The 22,184-nt window shown below is 42.8% G+C and overlaps 4 protein-coding genes across 4 annotated transcripts in view; 1 reads left to right on the top strand and 3 right to left on the bottom strand.

Moving 5' to 3' along the window:
- atp2a1 (ATPase sarcoplasmic/endoplasmic reticulum Ca2+ transporting 1) overlaps nucleotides 1-4,596 on the top strand; it is a gene marked incomplete in the record, with an annotated part of 35,971 nt that extends 31,375 nt beyond the window's left edge. The window contains 4 exon segments of the mRNA XM_053444448.1: nucleotides 50-183; nucleotides 766-883; nucleotides 1,636-1,753; nucleotides 3,505-4,596. Of these exon segments, the coding sequence (XP_053300423.1) occupies nucleotides 50-183; nucleotides 766-883; nucleotides 1,636-1,753; nucleotides 3,505-3,515 (381 nt within the window).
- On the bottom strand, nucleotides 4,386-9,767 carry rabep2 (rabaptin, RAB GTPase binding effector protein 2). Its single transcript, XM_053444449.1, has 12 exons — nucleotides 9,337-9,767; nucleotides 8,134-8,289; nucleotides 7,880-7,962; nucleotides 7,413-7,790; nucleotides 7,078-7,173; nucleotides 6,843-6,941; nucleotides 6,664-6,771; nucleotides 6,337-6,415; nucleotides 6,211-6,222; nucleotides 5,865-6,019; nucleotides 5,530-5,646; nucleotides 4,386-5,353 (listed from the first exon to the last, which is right to left on the bottom strand). The coding sequence occupies exons 1-12, from the start codon at nucleotides 9,377-9,379 to the stop codon at nucleotides 5,249-5,251; spliced, it is 1,431 nt and encodes a 476-aa protein (XP_053300424.1). The 5' UTR covers nucleotides 9,380-9,767; the 3' UTR covers nucleotides 4,386-5,248.
- Nucleotides 9,768-10,314: 547 nt separating this feature from the next.
- On the bottom strand, nucleotides 10,315-15,567 carry si:ch211-11k18.4 (uncharacterized). Its single transcript, XM_053443159.1, has 12 exons — nucleotides 15,307-15,567; nucleotides 14,764-14,875; nucleotides 14,147-14,240; nucleotides 13,912-13,966; nucleotides 13,480-13,620; nucleotides 13,001-13,161; nucleotides 12,676-12,774; nucleotides 12,379-12,524; nucleotides 11,843-12,014; nucleotides 11,643-11,755; nucleotides 11,182-11,266; nucleotides 10,315-11,091 (listed from the first exon to the last, which is right to left on the bottom strand). Exons 1-12 carry the CDS (start codon nucleotides 15,422-15,424, stop codon nucleotides 11,032-11,034), a joined length of 1,356 nt encoding a protein of 451 aa, XP_053299134.1. The 5' UTR covers nucleotides 15,425-15,567; the 3' UTR covers nucleotides 10,315-11,031.
- A 2,898-nt stretch (nucleotides 15,568-18,465) lies between these two features.
- nudt9 (nudix (nucleoside diphosphate linked moiety X)-type motif 9) lies at nucleotides 18,466-21,594 on the bottom strand. Its single transcript, XM_053442600.1, has 8 exons — nucleotides 21,415-21,594; nucleotides 20,633-20,920; nucleotides 20,178-20,267; nucleotides 19,627-19,713; nucleotides 19,397-19,508; nucleotides 19,065-19,211; nucleotides 18,891-18,975; nucleotides 18,466-18,786 (listed from the first exon to the last, which is right to left on the bottom strand). Exons 1-8 carry the CDS (start codon nucleotides 21,549-21,551, stop codon nucleotides 18,641-18,643), a joined length of 1,092 nt encoding a protein of 363 aa, XP_053298575.1. The 5' UTR covers nucleotides 21,552-21,594; the 3' UTR covers nucleotides 18,466-18,640.
- Nucleotides 21,595-22,184: the final 590 nt, after the last annotated feature.

Genomic DNA, 22,184 nt, shown 5'->3' with positions numbered 1-22,184 from the left:
AGACAGGGTCCAGACTTTGACGGATGCCCGCTTGTGTCTCTGTCCTCAGTCCCACTTCATGCAGTGCTGCGAGGACAACGAGGACTTTGACGGGATCCGCTGTGAGGTGTTCGAGTCTTCTCCGCCGATGACCATGGCTCTGTCCGTGCTGGTCACCATCGAGATGTGCAACGCCCTGAACAGGTCTGACAACACTCAAAGGGCATCGTGGGTTCTTCCATCTGAGCACCGTGAACGGAAAATATATGTTTACAGATGTTCTGTAAAATGACCACGTGCATGTAGGCAATAATTGAATTCAAGACCAAATTACTCTTACAAAGTACTCTTACTTTCATATTACATTTTACTTCTCTTCCATTACAGTTCAGGGGGTAGTATTGTAATTTTAAACTCTAAACATATTTGTCAGCTATTGATTCAACTGCTAAACAGTTTATAAAATCATTCTAAATGAATAAAATCAAGTATTAAAGGCTGCTTACATCTTAGAACCTCTGTAATCATAACACTCTCAGGGGCTTTCTGGATAGTTTGAGTTGAGTTTTTTGTGATATTTTAAGTACTTTTGACAAAATAATACATTTCGTGCTGAATTTGACACATTGGTATTTTACTGCAACGTCTTCCTTTAGCATTTACCAGATCTCCAGTTGATTCTTATTCTTCACGTGTATATTTTCATGCATTCACCTCAACACACATGCATTAACGTACCCCTCCGCCTCCCCCATCCTTCCTCCCTTCCTCCCTCCCTCCCCCCAGCTTGTCTGAGAACCAGTCCCTGGTGCGCATGCCCCCCTGGAGCAACTGCTGGCTGGTGGGTGCCATGACCCTCTCCATGTCCCTTCACTTCATGATCATCTACGTCGACCCCCTGCCCGTGAGTCTGGCCTCCTGCACCACATCCATCTCCCCCCTCCACTCTTCCCTCATACACACGGCCTCCAGGTCTCCCTGATGAAAGCACCACTCTGTTGATTCCAAATGATTAAATCAAGTTTTTAAGTTATAAAAAGTTATAAATCAAGACTTCAAGAGTGACGCAGTGAGGATCAGGGTTAAGTGGAGATCATCAGATCACTTACTGCTCTCTGGAGGACAATAAGTGTAAACACAACACATTTCAAAATTACTTCGAACACTGAAATACCTGTTTAAACAACATATGTGCAAATCTGTTAAATCAGAAACTAGAGTGTCACTCAGTTTTATGAAAATACATTTAAATTAACTGGATCCAGATTTTACTTTACATTCATACACTCATGTTTTCATTAAATCCACGTTTTTTCACAATGTTGAAGAAAGTGACAAAAAACCATCCTTTATCTGCTGCCTGATCCAGATCCACACCAAAACCTAAAGGGTTCTTCTTCCCTGAACTACAACACAAGCCCATCCGGGAGTTTTTCTGCATAATCCTGCAAACTCACACATAAACAAACAAAGGCAAATGAGTACATATCCTCCTTGGCAGAAGTTATTTACTAAGCCAGTAGATCTACTTCATATCTTCTGTAAATCTATTCATTCAGTTTCCCATCGCCCCTTCACCGTGACATGATTTCTGAATAAACCCGAGTGGAAAGTTTGTTTTGGTCAGTATGAACCCGGAGCTGCTCTCGTCCACAGATGATCTTCAAGCTCACTCACTTGAACGTGGAGCAGTGGCTGATGGTGCTGAAGCTCTCCTTCCCGGTCATCCTCATCGACGAGCTCCTCAAGTTTGTGGCTCGCACATATCTGGAGGGTAAGCTGAGCCCACGAGAATATCCATTCAAACAAAAATGATTTCATGCTGCTGAGTAATGATGTTTTGTTGTACTGATGGAAGAGAATTCATTCATTTATACCAGTATTCTGCGAGGTGGCGATGATGTGCACCAGAGCCTCTGGTTACTGGACTAGAAATTTAAAATGTCAACATGGCTTTATCCTCCTCCTCCTTACCTCCCAATTTGATCTATTTAACCTCTCCTTCCTGTTTTCTTATTCCTGCTACTTGACAACTTACTCCCACCTTCTTATCCTTTAACTTCTGTTTCTCATTTATTTAATATTCTTCTCCTCGGATGGTCTTTTCTCACTTTTCCCTCTCTGACATCCAGCCTAAACCCGTTTCCCCCTCCTCCATACCCCTGTAACCACACCAGGTATTCCCCTGACACGAGCTAAAGGCTTCCCCTCTCTGCATGTGCACGGCCTACAGGTCTCACGCTGGGAATTATACACGTCTATGTTCTTCCTTCAGAGAAACGCTGTTGTCCGTCAAGTTTGTCTTTTTACCTTTTGTGTTTTATTTGTCTTTGTAATCTTTCTCAACTAATCTTAGACTATGTGTGTAGCCGTGATTCGTTCTGATGACCTTCACCAGCTGCCAGTAGAAATCCAATATTTGCTCTCAGTGTCGGTGGAAACTGTAGAGTTGGCGTTTATCATGGGAAGCTGGAAAATCATTCTTTATGTTTTGTGCTTTCAGTGGTTTGTAGAATAGAGGAAGGCCGGTCAGCACGTGTTTTGACTCCTGCTTTGACTTTGCATTCGACATGACAATTGACAAGCTACATGTGCATTTTGCTAACACCGCAAAAAATTGTATTATTTCTTGAAACAGACTTTGTGTGCTCGATTGCTTTTGTGATTATAAAAAACACATAGGCATTCAAATATTTAAAAAATGTAATCATTGATTATCAAGACCTTGCCTCAAATGTCGATGTTTGATATTTTCACAAAGAGGGGTAGAGATTTAAGTTTGAATACTTGCTTCCCTGCTTATTATTATTATATGAGAATATTGATACCACTCATATCTATACATGAATTCAAAGCTTGAACCACAACCAATCCCAATGCCAAAGCTCCACCAAGGCCCGACAGTCCCCTTTTGAAAACACATTTAAATTCACTAGATCTAGATTTTTAATTGGATCTGAACCAGAATCACATCAGTCCCTTGAAGGTTTCCATTTCTTGCAAAACACCCGATCCTGCATTGTTAAAGAAAGTGAGTAAAAATCCCTGGACAGCAGCCGGTGGTTAAATGTCAGTAAATCACTTTGTGTCTGTCAGATTTTTCCCTTTGTCCTTTTCTCCTTAAAAAAAAAAAAGACCATCATATCTTGGCTCTCAGCAGTTGCCAGGCAACCAGTGGAGACAGAAACTTGCTTGTTCCAGTGAAGATATAAAAATAGTCCTGCACACGAACCCTGTTTAAAAGAGCACATTTTACTTTCTACACTTAGGAATCTATACTGCTTTAACACAGTAGTGTGGAATCGTTCAGCTTATTGTAGAGATGCTACTGGTTGGATTTTGTTGTCCTTTTTGGTTGCGCTGACCACAGCTAACAAGCCTCCCGGCAGGCTTCTTCTTTAACTCTTGAAAACAAAGCAAATTGGCTGACATGTCCAAAATGTCCAACTTATTTTGCAATTCACTTCTAACCAATGGAGCTCCGCCGTGACCCCACAAATGACACGCCTTTGTTTTCTCCCCCAGGGAAAGTCTAGAGGGGCGAAGTTCATCAGAGAGTGTCTGAAGCAGAGCGAGAGAGAGAGAGAGAGAGAGAGAGAACGAGAGATAGAGAGAGAGCGAGAGAGCACAGAGACACAGAGGATGGAGAGAAAAGGCCGAGCGCTCCCACTGCCAGCGAGCCAGCCGACAGTCGCCTGATGTGATGAAAACATCGAGCGGCATGAATACATCAGAAAACACAGAAGCCACCTGAAATATACACCAACAAAAAAATAAGCTGTGTATGTACTGAAATTAATATATAGGTTAAACTTATTAAAACTATCCTGTGTTGATTCTATTCTTAAAGAATAAAAGATATGTATTAAAGAAGGTGTCAAACTTGGATGTTTCCCTGTTCGGTTTGGACAGATGTAATTTGCTGTTGATTGTAATCTGATGACATTCATGGAGGTGTTACAGGAATTATAATGTGGTGAACAACATTGGGTGGACGTGCTGGGACTGAAAGCAGAGTCATCAGAGTTTAGGAGATTTCTGCCGCTGTGAGGCTCGAGTGTTCAACATCTGTATGAAGAAAGCGTCTTTGTGTTCTACTTTGTTGCCAAGTGTTTTCTGCCCCGCTTCAACAAAAGCTCCTCTGTAGCTTGTTAATACACCGCTGAATATCTGTAAATATATTCATGTCGCCTGTTTTCTGACTGTTGTTGCAGTTTTTGCACTAAACTACATTATCTGTATATGAAGTTAACATTTTCTTTAATCCAAGCTTCAGGTTTTTCTTTAAACCTTTTTCAGCCTGTGACTCCATGTATGAGTTTTTGAGGCTATATTAAAAAAAAAAAAAAATCAAGGGCATGCAAGATTTTATGAATAGATTAAATGGAAATTATTCAAATACGCTGTATAATCAATCCTAGTTTATTAAAATATCCATTTGAACAATTATGCATATTAGTCTTCCAATAATCCTGTCTCTAAATTAGATGACCCTGTGTGCAGTGGAGACCTGTCGTTAGTTTTCAGTATTAATAAAAAAAATGACAATGTTAACATTCACATTTCTTATTTGATTTTTACATATTTTCTCATTCTCAGTTTGAAGTCTAAATGATAAATGATGTGGCTGTACTACAGAACCGAAACATAAAACAATACTAAGCTTAAAAGACAACAAACTCAGAGATAATTAAAAAAAAAATCATCTGAAATGCAGTTAACTTAGATGAGTATATTTTGAATTTATTATTTAATAAATGTGATTGGAGAGGTCCTCATCGTCGTCTCTCTACAAGCTCCAAAGAAAAAAAAAGTTGTTTGCATGTGAAAATAATTGTGTTGTTTGCATATTAGTAAGTTCAGTGTCGAACTGTTGAGTGTTTAGCTGAAGTCAGTTTTATAAACAGAGAATATTTACATGTGTTTTAGTACAGAAAGAAACATGTTACTAGTTGTGTGTGGGGGGGAGGGGGGGGGGGGGCGTGTGAGATAAATGAACAGCGTGACTGCAGAATTCATCACAGATCACTTTGGTCACTAAGCAACAGTTTGAGTCACTGACACAAAGCCATTGTGTCTGAAACAAGAAAGAAACATCATGTCTCTGTTCAGGAGAATCTCCAGCAGCTGGGAGGACTCCAGCGCCCACTCCACCACACTGTCTGTTTCCTGTGGCTGCGGTTAGTTGAACGTTATTGGTCACTGTAGAGATACTTCATCTTGGTCCGTGGTCTTTGGTCTTTGGTTCCAGTGTGTCTTTCAGAACAACTCACGAGGCGTCTGCAGGCGAGGAGCCGGCTTCACTGACGCCCTCCTCCAGGATTTCCCTGACTTGCTCCAGACTCTCCGCCTGTCGAATCACCTCAAGCTTCACCTGAAGGAAGAGACAGGCGGGAGTAGGTTAACATTTGGTCATTAACGTGGAGTAGCTCCGTAGATTTCAGAAAAAAATGACTACTTTAGTTAAGTAAAATACCCGAGAACCATTACACAACTCTTTTACTGCAGGAGCCCGAGCCGATGAAGGACTCTGATCCCCACTGTTCCTACCTGCAGCGACTGGGAGAGCTGGACAAAGTCCCTCTGCACAGTCTGGATGGTGTCGACCTGTGAGCGCAGGCTGATCGCTTGACTTCGCAGCTCCATACACTGTTTGTGCAGCTCCGCCTGACACAGAGATCCAACCAAATAAAATCCTATTAGTGCTATTAAAAAGACATTCAAGCTTGAACCATTTATACTATTCAACAATTAAGAGTGTAATTAGAGTGTCTCATTAAATCATTAAGTGTTAAGCTTTAATTATCTACACATTAAAGTACAGACTGCTAATTATAGGATAAGATTCACTGAGGCACATAGACAGCATCAGCACTTGGATTTACTTTATCTTTGCCGAGAGCCTTGTTGGTGCTCTGCACATGAGAGAGCGCCACCCGTAGGGCGTCCAGTTCACTGCGGCAGGCCGCCAGTTCAGCCTGCAGCTGGTCCCTCTGAGCCTGAATCCTCTCTGTCTCCGTCTTCAGACTGGACAGCTGCACTGCACACACACAATCACACACAGGTCTGCATCAAGTTAGGGAATCAGTCACCGCTGAACCATGGAGGCTGTTCTAACTGTTTACAACGATGTGCTTAATAAAAAGAAAACGCCAGGTAATGAAGAATGAAATAGACAAGAATTATACGTTATGCATTTCACTAATAATAAAGAAGGAGTTGTTCACTCACCTTCTAAAAGCTCTGATGATAGAAGATGCAGGTGGCGGCAGAGAGGACGTGAGAAAAAGCAGAATAAAACATTAGTCACAGTCGAAACAGAAAACTGCTTAAATAAGGATGTGGTGATCCACTGACCGTTCTCCTCTGTCCGAGTGTCCAGCTGCTCCCTCAGGTTCACTATCTCAATGCGAAGACGCTCCTCACAGTGCGCCCCCTGCAGGCGAGTTCCACAGTGAACACACATGAGTAGGAGACACATGAAGGAACTGTCGGCTATAAAACCATGAAATCAAATTAAAGAAACCGGAACAAAAATAAATAGATGTTAAAATAATTCCAAATCAGGTCATAGGCAACTTGATTAAAAAGGAAAATTACAATAATGAGACTTCACAAAAGTGTAAAAAACGGCTTTGCTGAAGGTATACAGTGAAAGTAAAACCAGTAAACCAGTGATGGTACCTGTAGTGTTGCTTGGAGTGAAGGGTCTGGCACCTCATCCTCAACCTCGTCTCCTTTCAGTCTGGACAGCTCGTTGCACATCTTCCTCTGAGAAAAAGACAACTCCGCCTGCAGGAGAGAGAACGCTCCATTCAAAACCTGCTCCATGGGAACCGAGTGATTGAAATGATGTCACTCACCAGTCGGCTCTGGACTGCATTCTGTGACTGGCTAAAAGATTTCTGCAAATCCAGGAGGAGGGCCTCTGAAGTCTGCACCTGAGACTGGAGCGTTGTCACCTGGACAAAAACACATGTGTATGAGCCTTTGCGTGTCATTTTCATTTTGCTGTCATGAGATCTTGACACTACAGCTATAGTTAAAGTGTCTGTGTGTGTTTGTGTTCACTCTGCTAGGAGCTTTTTTTCACCCCACCTGTTTGTGTGTGTGGTTGGTCTGCGTGTCCAGTTCTCTCTCCAGCTCCTCCTTCTCCACCTCCAGCCGGCTCACCTCCCCTCGCAGCTCTGAAACCTGCCAAACACACCACACCCTCTTCACACATGAAGGACTCGAAGCTCAAAGCTTGACTCAACTTTGGAGTGACATTATCAATTGCTACATTCAAGATCATGAATAAAAATATATCTTGAAAACTATAAAAAAAAGTCTGGATGTTGAAGCACACATGAGAAGTCAAAGATCGAGAAGTTTCTTCCTTCCTTCAGCAGCTTGAACTATATTCCCTGAAATGAGTGTTTGTGTCAGTCTACCTGAGCATTGAGTGCATCCCAGTCGCTGTGTGTGACCAGTCGGTGTCCAGCAGGCGGCAGGTAAATGGCCTCGGGCACCAAAGTTCCTGTGGACACCAGTGAGTCTGTGTCTTCCTGAGCGTGGAGTTTCCTGGGCAGGGAGGGCGTGTCCAAGGAGAAGGAGGACAACGAGGCCGAGTCGCAGTGCCGCAGTGAAAAGTAACCCTCTGCCGTAAGCTGAGCCCCTTCACTGTCCGCCGAGGCTTCCAGCTCTGCCGGCTGGCCGCGTGTCCTCTCTATCGATGCCATCGCCTCAGCCTCTGTCATCCTGCCGGTGTTCGATGTCGAGGATTCGTTACTGGAGACCTCAGAGTCCATCCTGCCTCTCCTTCCACCCATCTAACAGGGGGAGAAACACAAATAGGTGGGAGTGAGTCCTGGAACACCTGGAACACAAGTTAATAAAGTGATGAAAGCTGAACACTGACCATGCTCTGTCCACTGGCTCTCCTCCACTCCACAGGCTGTGACTGGAGAACCGCTATCCTGGCCTCATACTGTGCTGCTGTCTCTGCAAATACAACAGGATAATGATGACACCATTCATCACAAAGTGTAAGAATCTATGGAGGAGAAGCGTTGGATTGACCTACATTGACTCCAAATTCAAACAATCAAGCTACGGTTTCTCTATCTTTTCTTTTATCAGACTGTGTCCACACAAACACAAACACACTCTGACCTCTGAGAGCCTCCTGCAGCGACTGGATCTCTTGATCACATTGTTTCTGCAGCTCTGCCAGTTCCTCCTGTTTGCTCAGCTCGCAGATCGTCGCCACTCCCTGCCAGTGTTCGGCCTGAGCTCGGCACTCGGCTAGCTGGGCCTGCAGGCTCGCCTCTGGGGAAATGCCAAACATATTCTTATGTTATTACGTTATGTATTCTGCCATTATTTTAGCTTTGTGATACAACAAAGCACATTTGTGTCAGCGTGGTCTGACCTTGGCAGAGAAGTACTTTACACACTGTTACAGAGGTCAGCCTGAAAGATAATAATCTGCTTTTCAACCCAAAGAAACAATGGATGACAGCCCCTGATCACATTCCTACTCTACATGAAGAAAGTATCAGGGCACAGAACGATTTAGTGTCAAATATTTTGTATGTCACATCATTTATTTCTTAACATATATTACACTAATATTTTACTTGCTGGTCGTATTGCCAAACACACACCCTACATGTAATGTGTATATTTGTATATGCACTGTATATATGAAAAAGTAACTGTGCATTGTGTTTATAGTCACATATTTTGTATGTCATCAAATATTACACAAATATTTGACTTGAGGATGGCATGTACATTTGTAGATGTATTATATGTATACAAAACTTTATTGCAGTACTTCTACTTTGACTACTTTGCTGTGTCCACCCCTGTTGAAAAATACAATTTATACAATGTGTCAAGTATTTCATTTGTTGTGACATATTCTACTTATGATCACATATTTTGTGTATTGTCTCATGTATAAAACAGTTGAAATGAGCTCAAACTTTAACAACAAAGACAGTACTGCTTTATTGCAGTGTCTGTACTTTGTCATAAGTACAGTGTATACTTTATCCAGCACTGTTTTCACATACAACTTGCACAATGTGTACAGCCCAGTTCTGTAACGCAGTAAACTTGTGATATTTGTATTTGAGCAGATCAAATTGAACTCTCGCGATAAGATCAATATCTTGTCAATATGAAAGTCTCTCTGAGGAGGATTACATGGGTTTAAGTGGTTAGCTAGCGGCTAGCAGCGCCCGTTCATCTCTATGGTAAACGAAGCTAACAGGTGGTTTGGTCCACGGGGCCTCAAGTGAAGTAAAGTTAATGTTTAATGGAAGTTCAGCTCATTTAAAACCCGGTTAACGTGGCCGTGTTTATTACCTGAGTCCCCGGTGTTCATCGTCCCCTCTGACAGCTCCTCCATTCAGCCACCGACAGGTCAGACACAGACGAACCGACGGTCCCACGGAGCTGCCACGGACATGTCGACGGTTTCTGGACGAACTGCGGGACTTTCGCGTGGAAATGGTCCGAACTGTGTCCGCTTCAGGAAACTACTTTCCCCGGTGTGAGCTGCGGAAACACGTCAACCTCCTTCCTGTTCCCTGACGCCTCTCTCCCTCTGTCCTCCTCCTGGTACTCCTCTGTCCTCCCACTGTCCTCCCGCTGTCCTCCCTCTGTCCTCCTCTGGTCCTCTCCTGTCCCTCTGTCCTCTGCAGTCAGAGAGAACGTGTTTGTTTCTTCACTTTCTTCTTGTTAATAAACTAAGAAAAAGAGTTGACACGTTTGTTTACTGAAGTGCTAACACCCACATATCCTCCACCCAGTTTAACCAGTAGCTGCTGACCCCTGGAGGCCACCCAGCTCCAGTTTGAGCCACATTCAAGGCTACAAAATAAATAATATATTTTGTTTATTGACACATATTGTATTCCTTATCCACATATTTGGTTTATTGTAACATGTTTTTGATTCATTCACATTTACTGTCACATATTTTGTTATTGGAATGTTTTATTCATGACACTTTCGTAAATTTGAACATTTATTGTCAGTTATTGAATAATGTTCATTATACACACATAGCATCCATTGTCACATTTCTTACATGTTGTACCTTATTTATTACGACTTTTTGTCATGCTTTGTTTATAGTCTGTACTTTGAATGTTACGTATTCTAATTATCATCACATTTTGTAAATGGTCACCTATATATTGGGACGTTATGTTTATAGTCACCTAATTCAATTCACTGTTTGTCCCACATTTTTTACTTAAAAAAAAAAGAATGCACTTGACAGTATCTTCCTCCTCTTTTCAGACCCATACCCCAAAAAAAGCCTCATCACTTTCTATATTGAACATACTTTTCTTTATTAATCAGTTGTATTTAAAAACAGTCACAAGTACAAAGGAAAGTACAAAAAGCAGAAGTAGTCACTGAAACAGTTTGATCTCAGTCTCACAATCTTGATTTGCTTCACTTGCAGGCGTTGTGTGGATAATTGAATATTCTTCATATTATAACACAGAAGTTCATGATGTAAATTTGTGCGTTGATACCAAAACTGTATTTTCTGGTACGAGTCATGAAGCAGACAAAATACTGTATAAAATGCTGGTGAAAGTCTTGGAAAAAAACAGCAACACATACAAAGTGACCTACGTAAACCAGTGCTATATGTCGTTTAAGCAAAATACAGTTTCTCTGATAAAGTAATATCATAAATAGTTTGCATTTCTTTAAATATCTTAAAGTGGTGTGAGCCTGGATTCCTTGGAGGGGAGCAGTCACAGTGGACGTGTTTATAAATGCCCCAAACAAACATGTTATCTGGAACTAGAGTTCGCTGTTGTGAGAGTGAACCCTGCTTATCTGCAGGTAGTGTCGTTTACAGAGGTAACATCAAGTTGTTTTTACAGAACTCAAAGAACCAGAGTTTGTACCAAGTGCTTTTGACTGTAATTTACATCTGCACAATTAAAAAAAATAGCCAGTTGGTGTGAGATGTTAGAAACATGTTAGACACGGGCAGCTGTGGGGAAGCCGAGTCTGTGTGCATCACAACGGTTTCTACGCATCCATGTCCTGGTCGCTGACACTTTGGCGAAGGTATTCTTCGTAGAGAAGTTTCTAGAGGAAAGGAATAAACAATTAACAACAAAACTCAACACAGACGATTTATAGCCAGACACATTTCAGAGTCAGTCACTTTCAAGGTACCTTTTTGTTCTTGACCACCTCCTGAACATACTCCAGCTTTTCCTGCAGCTGCCTTTTCTGTTTGCCGGACATGGTTGGTCGAGTTCTGCAAAGAATCGAAGGGAAACACATCAAAGACCAAGAATTTGGATCAGGTTTGGGATTTGCAGAAATACAGTAGATGCAGAGGTTGGAAAAGTAAAGGCTTTGTTTTTTGTTTGCGCCAAGTCCACAGGGAGCCATTATCACATGCAGCTGCACAACTAAAAAAGGTCTCAGAGTGAAAGGACTGTTATTTACTTCCTTATGAAAACTAAACTGAGAGGATCTTTTGATTTCACAAAGGGAACTGAAAGTATCACCGTGGCAGAAGAGTGGAGTTAAATAAAGTAGGGAAAATAAGTAGTAAAATAAGTAGGTAAATTAATTCTTTGTTATTTCAGGACAAAGGCTGGGATGGTGCAGAGATCAGACTCTCCTACCTGAAGGAGTAGCGTGCAACGATGAGCAGGAGGAAGGAGAGAATGATCAGTCCGCCACAGCTGTACAGCTGCTGCTCCATGGAGAGGGACTCAAATATTTTCACTATGGGATTCTGTGGATTAGAAGAGCAGCTACAATTACACCTGATGACTTTAAATACTCCTTGTGAATGTATTTCTTGCTTTGATTGGACACTCACCAGGTAGAGTGAGAGCACCTGTGTGCCCTCCTGGCCCAGAGCCACATCCAGCAGCTCCTTGGATAGAATGCCCAGCACCAGTAGAACCATCAGAGCCATCGGGACGCTGAAGCCCAGCAGAGTGAGGAAGCAGCTCTTACAGCGCGCTCGTCGGTTCTCTACAGCGGTTTGCCTGGGAGAGCAGAAGGTCAAAGTTATTCCCTGGGAGCAGGACTGCTGCTACAGTTTGTGTATCATAGACTATATAAAGATGGAACGACGGGTCTCCACTTCCTCCCACTATCCAAATAAAGCCAAAATAGTCTTGATATGAACACTGCCATCTTGCAGTCGATACACACACTAACATAGAGGACGGGTTAATGACCAATTCTGCAGCCAGCCAGCAGAGGGCAACTGAAGTGTTTTGGCTTCACGTTTGGCGAGCTATCGTGTCGTCCATCTTAATACACAGTTTATATTGTGTACTGAAGTGTATCCATACTTCTATGAGATGATATTAGGTTTGTGTAACGTAAAGCCTTTGTGTGTGTTACCTGTCGTTATTGAGCGTGTCAGTGACGGCCTCACTGATGAGCTCACAGTCCTTCTCCAGAGAGTTGAGGGCGTTCTGGACCGTATGGTTGATCGTTTTCTCGATGGCTCGACAAACTTCCTCAATCTGGTTCACACAGCGACTTGGCTAAGAAGAGAAAAACGAAGAAATTTGATGTCAGCCTGTACTACTAAATAATTGGAATGACACTTGATGCAAAGAGTAAATAAAGAGAGCTGGTGTACAAGCTTAAAAAAACTGACAAATGTGTAAAACTCACTGACAGTGCAGCTCTTACCTTGTTAGGATTGGGGATATAGATGGTGGGCATGTCAAAGCCACATGTGTTGAGTCCTGGTCGCTTGCAGAGCTCCTGGACAATCTGCATCATTACTCTCTGAGAAAACGAGAAATAAGTCAGAAGGAGAGAGGGAGGATGTCACTTCCATTACTGAGGTTGAGAGTTTATTCTATTGTGTAAAGGTGAGCATGCGTGACCTCTACTGATCTCTTACAGTCAGAAAAAATAAGCAATGGATGCTTTTTTTTTTGTAAATCATACAGGGACAGAAAAACCTGATGGTGACCTAATAGTTCTTATTGTGAGCTGTTGCTGTGCAAACCTGTCTGTCCGACTCTCCTCCAGCCTCGTCTGCTTTGCTCAGGTAAAAATGCAGGCGGTCCCCGTGTTTCTCATTCAGAGACTCCACGATGTTGAGTGTGCGCTTGCACAGAGCCTGACCCATGGGGTCAAAGAAGACCAGAATCAGGTCACAGAGATCACCTGAGAGGGACAGTGGGAAGGACCATTATTTTACACAGTAGGTCGACTATTAGAAAGTTAATCATTACTGCTCAGGGGGGGATTTTTGGTGAATTTCCTATGCTACGCTTAAGTATATTTCGACACAATTTAGAATCATATCACAGTTTTACACAGAGAAAACGTGATTCCAGTGAAAGATGATAACAAAGCTCTCACAGGAAGTTATGACATTAAAAATAATACAAAAGTACTATACAGTATATTAAATTTAGATCTAACACAAAGCCTTGATCACTGCAGTACAATAGCAGCCAAGTTCCGTTAGTTTCAACCCACCCAGCCACAGGAGAACCTCGTCCACATCGAAGGGATACTTCATATCACCGTCAACCAATCCTGGCGAATCCACAAATGTCACCAAGCTGAACCTTTTCTGTCGCGACGTGCAGATCTCTGTGCTCAGGTACTCTGAAACCCCTAGATATCAAAAAAGAGATCAGAAAATATCAGTAAGTAGCAAGTAAGCCGTTCTGCCTTGACAAGTATACAGCACAATATCCTGAATTCAACTTTGAGTGACACATCAATCATCAAAGTCCATCGTTAAACAATACTGTTTTTCTCAGGGTGGGCTCAGGGTGCATCCTCCCCAGGCTACACACAAACTAGTTGGAATAAATACTAAAGATGGACAGACGACAACATATAGAAAATCTCTGGGCAACATGGACCCTGCCTGGTGAGCTTGGCAGCAGCTGAAAATCTCACCTTTGAACTCTTGCAGTGGCTTGAAGTGTGGATATAGGTGAAGGGTGGCATTTCCCTAAAGAGAAAAGAAAGATTGGTCTCACTGAGCTGAATTCTCATTTAGTTTGTGTAATAAACTGATATAATAAGAAGTTCCTAAAACGGAAAGTGAGCGATTGACAGTTGAACTTAATATTAAATTTCACTGGAGCAACTATGCATCTACTTCACAAACATAAGCTCCTGCTGCACTCACTGTCAGAGATTCTCTCTTCCGTCCACTCGTGATAAAGCTGAAGCCTTGAGTCTCAATAGCCACTCCAGTGCGCTGGATGTGCTCCTCCACATACCTGACAAGGAAGGACAAAGTCAAACATAAGTCGTTTTGAAACTCAGGGGGGAAATGGCCTGGAAATTGGGAGTGGATAATTTCCAGAGTCTCCCCTTCGCAGCAGGGGATCGTCTGGGTCAGACACATTCACTACAAGAGGAAAATGGTCCCTGGGTAGTTCATGCAGGAGGCACATGAACAGGTGCATGATCAGGCATTGATGTAGATTTTACAGGTTTAGACTCAGTAGAGCCGCTATATTGTTTGATCATGATCATTAATATGTGCCGTTTGTTTTTCTATAGACATATTTCTTTATTGAGTTTTCAAAAGCACATAACAAGTGACACATGGAAACAAAATCGAGTAACAGTGAAGTTGTCTGGAGACACTAGACAACTTCAATTGTACAGTTACTTTAATTAGGCATTCAATTAGTCAATGTCGTGCGTCATACTCATAAAAACGTTTGATTAGTTTACTCCGAGTGCTTTAGACACACAGAAGATAATATGTCCATGATGAAGTTGATGATTATTCACCAGTTGATGAAGGAGCTCTTCCCAGCAGAGTGGTTTCCCATCAGCATCACAGTGATCTTCTTCCTGGGAGCCAGCAGCTTCAAACCAACAGATTCTGCCACTTTGATCAAGCCTGAACAACACAGAGAACACGATTAGGTCTGAAACTACTTTAAGCTTTTTGTTTCCCCTGATCACTCCCATTATGACTGGACGACTCAAAGCTAACTTTCATTCATTTTATTGGAACACATACATCTTCTAAACTAGCGGAAAAACTAGTTTAAAACAAAACTCCAAGAGCTCCATTGCAAAATTCTGCAACCGGGGTCATGGTTAACTAAAAGCGGCCACATCAGTGGATGAGGTAACTATAGCACGTCAGCCAAGTCACACAATCCCTACTGCTCCCTAGCTAGCTAACCGTTAGCTCCCTGCTGCCTAGCTTTACACACTAACTTAGCTAGCTAACCACCGAGTTAGCCCTGCTAGCTTAGCGAACCTAAATCAGACGTGTCGCTTCTGGACTCGGGAGGTTAACAGGTCGAATCCCAGCCCGCTCACCGCTGTCGGGATCCGCGTACAGTTGATGACAATCCCTCAATATGCGCTCGTCGCAGGACACAGCGCCGGCCAGCGCCTCCGCGTTGGCGGCACTTCGGTTCTTCACCCGTCCGGACATTGTTACGCGGTGCTGGAGTTCTACAGTTTCCCGGGGAGGTGTCCGAGCGTGGAGCCGAAGTCGCTGCGAACAAAGCCGGTGTGTGTGGTTTGAATCGCCCCGGTGCGTTGAGACACGGGATCGACACGCAGCGCGGCCACGTCGTCAGCTTCAGCGGCTTTCTGTCTCTGACGCGTGGGCTTGTGGGTAATGTAGTTTCAGCCGTGGAATTATAGCAATGAACATGAACACACACACACACACACACGTGTCTCTCTATGGTTGTGGGGGCTCTCATTGGCATAATGCATTCCCTAAACCATTACAGTCAAAATTAAAATGCCTTACCTAAACCTAACTCTTACCCTAACCCTAAAACTAGGTCATAACCCTGAAAAAACCCTCTGATCATGCACACACATTTGTACAGCCGTCTTAGGGAGGACACTCATTGACATTATACATTATGCAGCCCCTAACCATAACCATCCAAACTAAATGCCTAACCTGATTCTAAACCTAACCCTAAAACGAAGTCTTAACCCTCAAACAGTCCATGAAAGAGAGGTCACAAAGTGAGGACCGGCCAAAAGCGCCTCACTTTCCCAAAATGTCCTCACTCCGTGGGTTGGGGACTAAATCTGGTCCCAAAAAAAGAAAGTAAAGCTGTAGCAAGTTTTCACAACTGTCCATAAATACACAAGTTCAACAGCAGGATGTGACCCTAACCAGTTGAGTAATCATCGACATAGCTCTTCTATTGTTTTTTCCTACACCGAGATAGGACTAGGGTTGCCCACACTGTAAGACAGTAAATACAATGCGTAATCTAATACATTCTTTGAGGAATAAAAGAAAACAAATCCACTCAAGAATTCATAGTGATTTAATACTTCAAGTGAATCAAATCAATAAAAACACAAGACACTTCAGTAATTCAGTGCAAACTTTGTAAGATGACATTTGTTGGTTCATTTTCACGTTTCACAAGTACAAGCAAACCAGTCAGCGGAGCCTAAAGTATAACATTGGTAACAATAAATAAAATAATCAAATTGAATTTATTTGATCTTTTAGTTTCGAAGCATCTCAGTGATAAAGCTCTACAATCTTCCTGTCCTCTCATGTAGTACCTCCACCCACCAAGGAGATTGTGTCTTCATTCCCATCTGTCAGCAGGATTACACAGGAACCACCGAACCGATTTTCTTGAAACTTGGGGGAAGGGTGCGACACGGGCCGACCGATAATTCCTTACGCATGGATCAGGTCAAAGGGGCAGAACCAGGAATTTTTTGTCAGGGCATTATAAGGCTTTTCCTTTTTTAAATTTCCACAGATTTCCCAGGAAATAATTCATGGACATTGTTGAACAAAAATCAGGCACATTTGGGGACCTCATGTCTAATTGTGTGCAAAAAATAACATAACGCTGAAACAACACAAATGCTATTAGTGCTCATAATGTCAGTGGAGATGGAAAGAAGCCCGGGTGCACTGGACCTGAATGAGCATCTGCATGGACGTAAAGAAGAATTTTAAGATTCTACTATATAATATCACATTTCAACAGCAGAGCCTCCCCACTCACTGCGTATGGTTTCATACCAGGAATCTGTTGGATATCAGATGTTAAGGCCTGACCAGTGACTAGACTAAATAGAAAGAGCTTTTAGGATTCGTGGCGCCTCCCGATACTGGTTTGCGTCTAACTTAATGACATCTTACAGACACAATCTCTTCCATTTCCCCTAAGTGCCTACTGGCCATGCTCTCTAGCTTTTACAGCATCCAGAACATGTATATCACATATTATGAGATCTGTTCATTCAGCCTGAAAACAAGTTGGATACATAAGATGATGCAGGTTGTTGACGGCCTTTTGATGACAGAAATGTTTGTCTCAGTAATCCTAACAGATGCAAACCACTTGATGCGTAATTCTCAGTGAGATGACACATACTTGTGCCAACATTTGGAAAGACCAGGCTGTCGAATGTGAAAATGGCCTTTGCTTCCACCGACTGTTCCCACTGGAGAAGGTGTTTGTCCAATCCAGAGACTTCTTCATTTTCTATTCACATGTACACATCAAAATCAGTCCACACACTTTTCTCCCTGATTTCCCCCTTATCACACCTCCATTAGTGTTGTATGTGTTTTGTTCAGCAGCCCATTGGGGTTTGTTCTCACAAGATTTCACTGGCTTAATGTGATTCTTGTTGGCGTTGAATAAATTAGCACAATTTGTGCCAGTGGAAATCATGTGGTTAGCCTCGTCTATTGGTGAAGTGTGCCACTGAGCACCATGTGGGGGGGTTTTCACACCCTCAGTCTCTCTTTTTCAGTTTCTGTTCTATAACAAAAATCAAACAGCATACATTTTAACAAGCTTTCAACCTGCTACTCAGGCCCTGTTCAAAGATCCGTTCACAAGTGGTCAGTGTTAAGTCCGTCCTGAATGTGTCTCCTGTGAACACTTGTGATCAAACCTCGCGCACCCGGAAAATACATATGTACGACATGGCGTTAGTGAGGACCAAATAATGTTGTTTTTAGCTAGGCAGAGTTTACAGATGTGTGTGTTTGCAGACTACGGTGTTGTTGTGAGTGAGCAAGCAAGAGAGAGGGGGAGAGAGAGGGGGGGAGGAGAGAGAGAGAGAGAGAGGGGTGGGGGGGGGGCTCGGGAAGAGATTATACCAATTTAAGAAAAGTATGTATCATCATATATCAATATGTACTGAATAGTGTTGATGTTGTGGCGGTGGTCAACTCTCTATTCTTATTAAAAGTGTAGTATGCATTTTCATTCACGCGGCTAAATGATTGCGGCCATGTGCGTCTCACACCACCTCTGAATGTGGTCTGAGTGAGCTGAACACACCTGGATTTGGCGCTGGCGAACACACCTGGACTTAGCGCTGGCCACTTGTGAACGGATCACTCAGGACAGATGTTAATATCCGGCCTGAATGGGGTTTTTACAATCATTTCATCAGTTCTGCTTCATTAGTAGATTAAAGCTGCATAGCCATAATGTCCATCATTCATTGTACATCATGTACAGTTAATGAGATGTTTATTAGGCTTTCATTATCATAAATGTAATTTTAATGTTAAATTTAGTGAGGTACATAGGGTTAGGTGTCATGCATTCTAATTATCAGCACTCACATTGAGCAGTGATGCTAATGTTCGTGTTTCCTTCATGGTTTTGTCGGAACAGTCTTGGTTTGGTTACCAGTGGGACTTCCTCTCTTTGGCAACCAGCTCCAGGAAATGGGAATGACTTGCATAGAGGCTGGAAGACGAGTCCACATCAGCCCACTTGACTTGTCCTGCGTCATCGCCGGCGTGCAGCGGCAGCTCGCTCACACTGTCGCCTGCGGTAAGAACAGAGATATCTCACAGTCCCACAGAGATGCAGTTTGTTGAAAATGTATCAGAACTATACATTTCAATTGTTTAATGCAAAAAATGTTGATACCTGAGTCATCATGGAAGTTGACCACGACTGTCTCCATCCAAGCATTGTCAGTGTTTCTAGGATCGTCCACATACCCTTTATAGACCTGAGGGAGAACAAATGTATCTTTAGTTTTCTTAATAGAGGCAACTTATTGACCAGATAGGGATAAGTGAGTCTCTGTCAGCTGCCCACCTGAAACCCTGTTGATTTAAAGAGTGTCGTGATGCGCTCATTGATTTTCGCTCTCTCCGATGGCGACAACGAAAGAGAGTTCAACGCTTCCTCCGAGAACTCCCGCTGCAGCGTGAGGGTGACCTGCTCCCCTGCATCCACCATCCCCTACAACACGAGCACAGGCGTAAACACGCAAGTCACAGACACGTGGCATCCGAAATAACCCAAACCACCATTCCTCGTCTTTGGATATATTTCTGTTATCCTTGAGAAATCTTGGAAAGTTGTGAGCATTAAATGGTCGGCAGGTAGATCGACACAAAGTGAGGTGAACATTTTAATTCACGAACCCCAGGGATGGCCCACTGCCCACAGTCCTTCCTCTTGATGGACACAAACTGCAGGATAGGCCTTTTGGTGACTGGGTGCTGTATCTTTGCTCCTTTGGCATCTAGTTTCCACCTGCCAGAGAGAGACATATGAAAAGAAAACTGCAAAGTACACGAGGCTCCTCGATCGAATGAACTTTGATTAGAGATAATCTGGATAATAAAGATGTGTAAAGTAAAGAAAAGATTACCTTGTGACAACTGGATCAGCCGCATGATTCGGTCCCCATCGTCCCAGCAGACCTCTATCGATCAATCCTGTGCGTCCACGAGGATTCCTAAATGAGTGAAAAGTGGGGAAAATATGCTTTCATAAACATATATTTTCATAAATGTCCACATTAAAACATGAAGACCTCGTAGAAATAAAAAAGTCTATAGTACTCTGCCCCGTCTTCCTGACATGTTTGTTCATCAATATTAAAGCTTACTGAAGTGATTTGTGGTTTATATAAAAATTTAATGAAATATTTCTGGCATGCGAAAGTGTTGCTAAAATGAAACGTCCCTCCGGAGAATCCACATCCCAGAGAGCAGCTCTTTGCAACCACTGCTGGATTAAAGTCATCATTAGGAAAAGAGTTTCGCACATTAGCAATCAGAACAAGAGAGATATAAAACCACTGGTCCTGCAACTTTCTTCTGAAGTCTGCTTTGTATCTGTCAAAGCTGGAAAATCCTTAAATCCAGAGGAAATATTTAATTTTCTAGGTAAAACAATTTCTCTTGCTCCTCAACTTACAGTGGCTTTCCGTTTTCCACCTTGTAGCTGCCCTCGAAGCTTGTCCTGTCCACAGAACCATCCACAGTGTTGAAATTTGGACTGAAAGATCTGCAAAAACAAGATGAAGTCATCAAAACAAGGTTGGATCAAAGTGCAAATGACTCACACAGCTAGGTATACATCTCACAACAGCCAGGGAAATCTATAACTAATTCTACAGGGCATTCATCTATCCACTCAACCATTATCCATACCACTTATCCTTTAAGGGGTAGCTGCCGGGTAACATTGAGCAAGAGGCGGGCCACACCCTGGATAGGCGGGAAATGTATCACAAGGCGGACACACAGATTTAAACCATTCACACTCACATTTGCTACTAAAGTCAATTTAGAGTCTCAAATTAACCCAAACCAAATCTGCATGTCTTTGGATATATTCAATGTACTTTCTTTTCGGCGCGAGTTGCTCACCCGATATCAGGATCTGCCCATGCTGGCTTCTTCGCTACCACAGAGTCTGTGTGGCTGACTGGTTTATACTCCGGCCAGTTCTGACTCCAGTCCACCTGGTTATCGGGCACTGGGAAGCGCTTGATGCTGGATCCTGGATACTGAGGGCATCTGGATTTTGCGTGAGGAACCGCTGAGGTCGGCATTGTCAGGACGCTGGTCAGGTAGAGGTTACAGCTACTGGAAGTGATTGGTCTGGCGGTGGCGCTACTGGTGAAAGGGGGGAAGGATGAGCAGGCGATGGCAGACCTGCAAGGGAGGAAATGTGAGACATGTTGGGTTGACCCCCCCGCCCCCATATCCACAACTCCTTGCTTTTGTAGCACTTCAGGATATAATAGATAAACACCTCCCCACAGCATTAACTTTATACCACACTAAAAAAACACTTTACTGTTTGTTAGAGTATTGAAATCATCATGACATCAGGATTAGTCATTTTTACAGTATGATACACACATCTGCCAGCTTACGTAATATGGATTGAGCAAACATCAGATGATTATTTTATGGATTCTGTTTGACATTTTAAATTTCTGTGTGATCTTCTATTTGAATTTTGTTCCTAAGCCCAGCACTGTGCTACTGATTAAAAATCTCATGGCCTGGCTCGGCTGATAAAGGTGTCAGCGATCAGGGAACTTTGACACAAACATCCCATAACTCTTGTCTACTTTAGCTTCAAGCTAACCCTAGTCCTGTTAGTGTAAAGTAATGTAGCTGCTAGGTGAACGTGTCTCTACCTTCGTCCGGAGGAGGCCACGGTGCAGGGGAGTCCGAGGAGAGTGAGCGCTAGACCGATCCGGCACATCCAGTTTCGCCGCAGAGGGAAATGAATCATTCCTTCAGAAAGGACCCAGGCATCGATCAACCACAACATGCGAGAGCAACGTAACCAGGAAGTACGCCGCCCTGCGTGGTGACGTCACCGAGAGGGCGTGCGGTTCCGGCCGTCGCACTCGTTTCCATGGTGGCCACCTTCAAGTATCTATTGGTGAATCTGCCTCTCTCACAAATTAATTAATTAATTCATGCACAACACGTTGCTCAGTTTTTGCATAAATACCGTTTACTTCACATCGGACAAGTGTTGTGTGAAGATGTATTTGTAAAAAAAGACTATTTTCCCTTTTGAAGGACAATATTTTATGTGACAGTGTAGATGAAACAGTGAAAAAAACATTACACTCGTTTGGAGACAATTGTGTTATTTTATTTAGTGTATTGATAAGTAAACCCTATTATGTGTTGCTTTAGTTCCATTTAAATTCTCCGAATACAGCACCACTAAAGCATCATTTTATTATGTTGGTTATTTGTACATATGTGTGTGTGTGTGTGTGTGTGTGTGTGTGTGTTTGTGTGTGTGTGTGTGTGTGTGCACATGCAAAATTGACATTATTCACAAATGGTGATGTTCCATATCTTGACGTAAGTGTAAAACAATTAGACGAATCGAGATCATTTAGTTTTAATAACAGATTTCCTCTTCATTACCAAATCTTGGACTATT

This window comes from Pleuronectes platessa, chromosome 16, assembly GCF_947347685.1.
Source record: "Pleuronectes platessa chromosome 16, fPlePla1.1, whole genome shotgun sequence".
Classification (NCBI taxonomy): Eukaryota; Metazoa; Chordata; class Actinopteri; order Pleuronectiformes; family Pleuronectidae; genus Pleuronectes; species Pleuronectes platessa.
The sequence above is the reverse complement of the archived record's forward strand: the minus strand, read 5'-3'. Positions and strand labels throughout refer to the sequence as shown.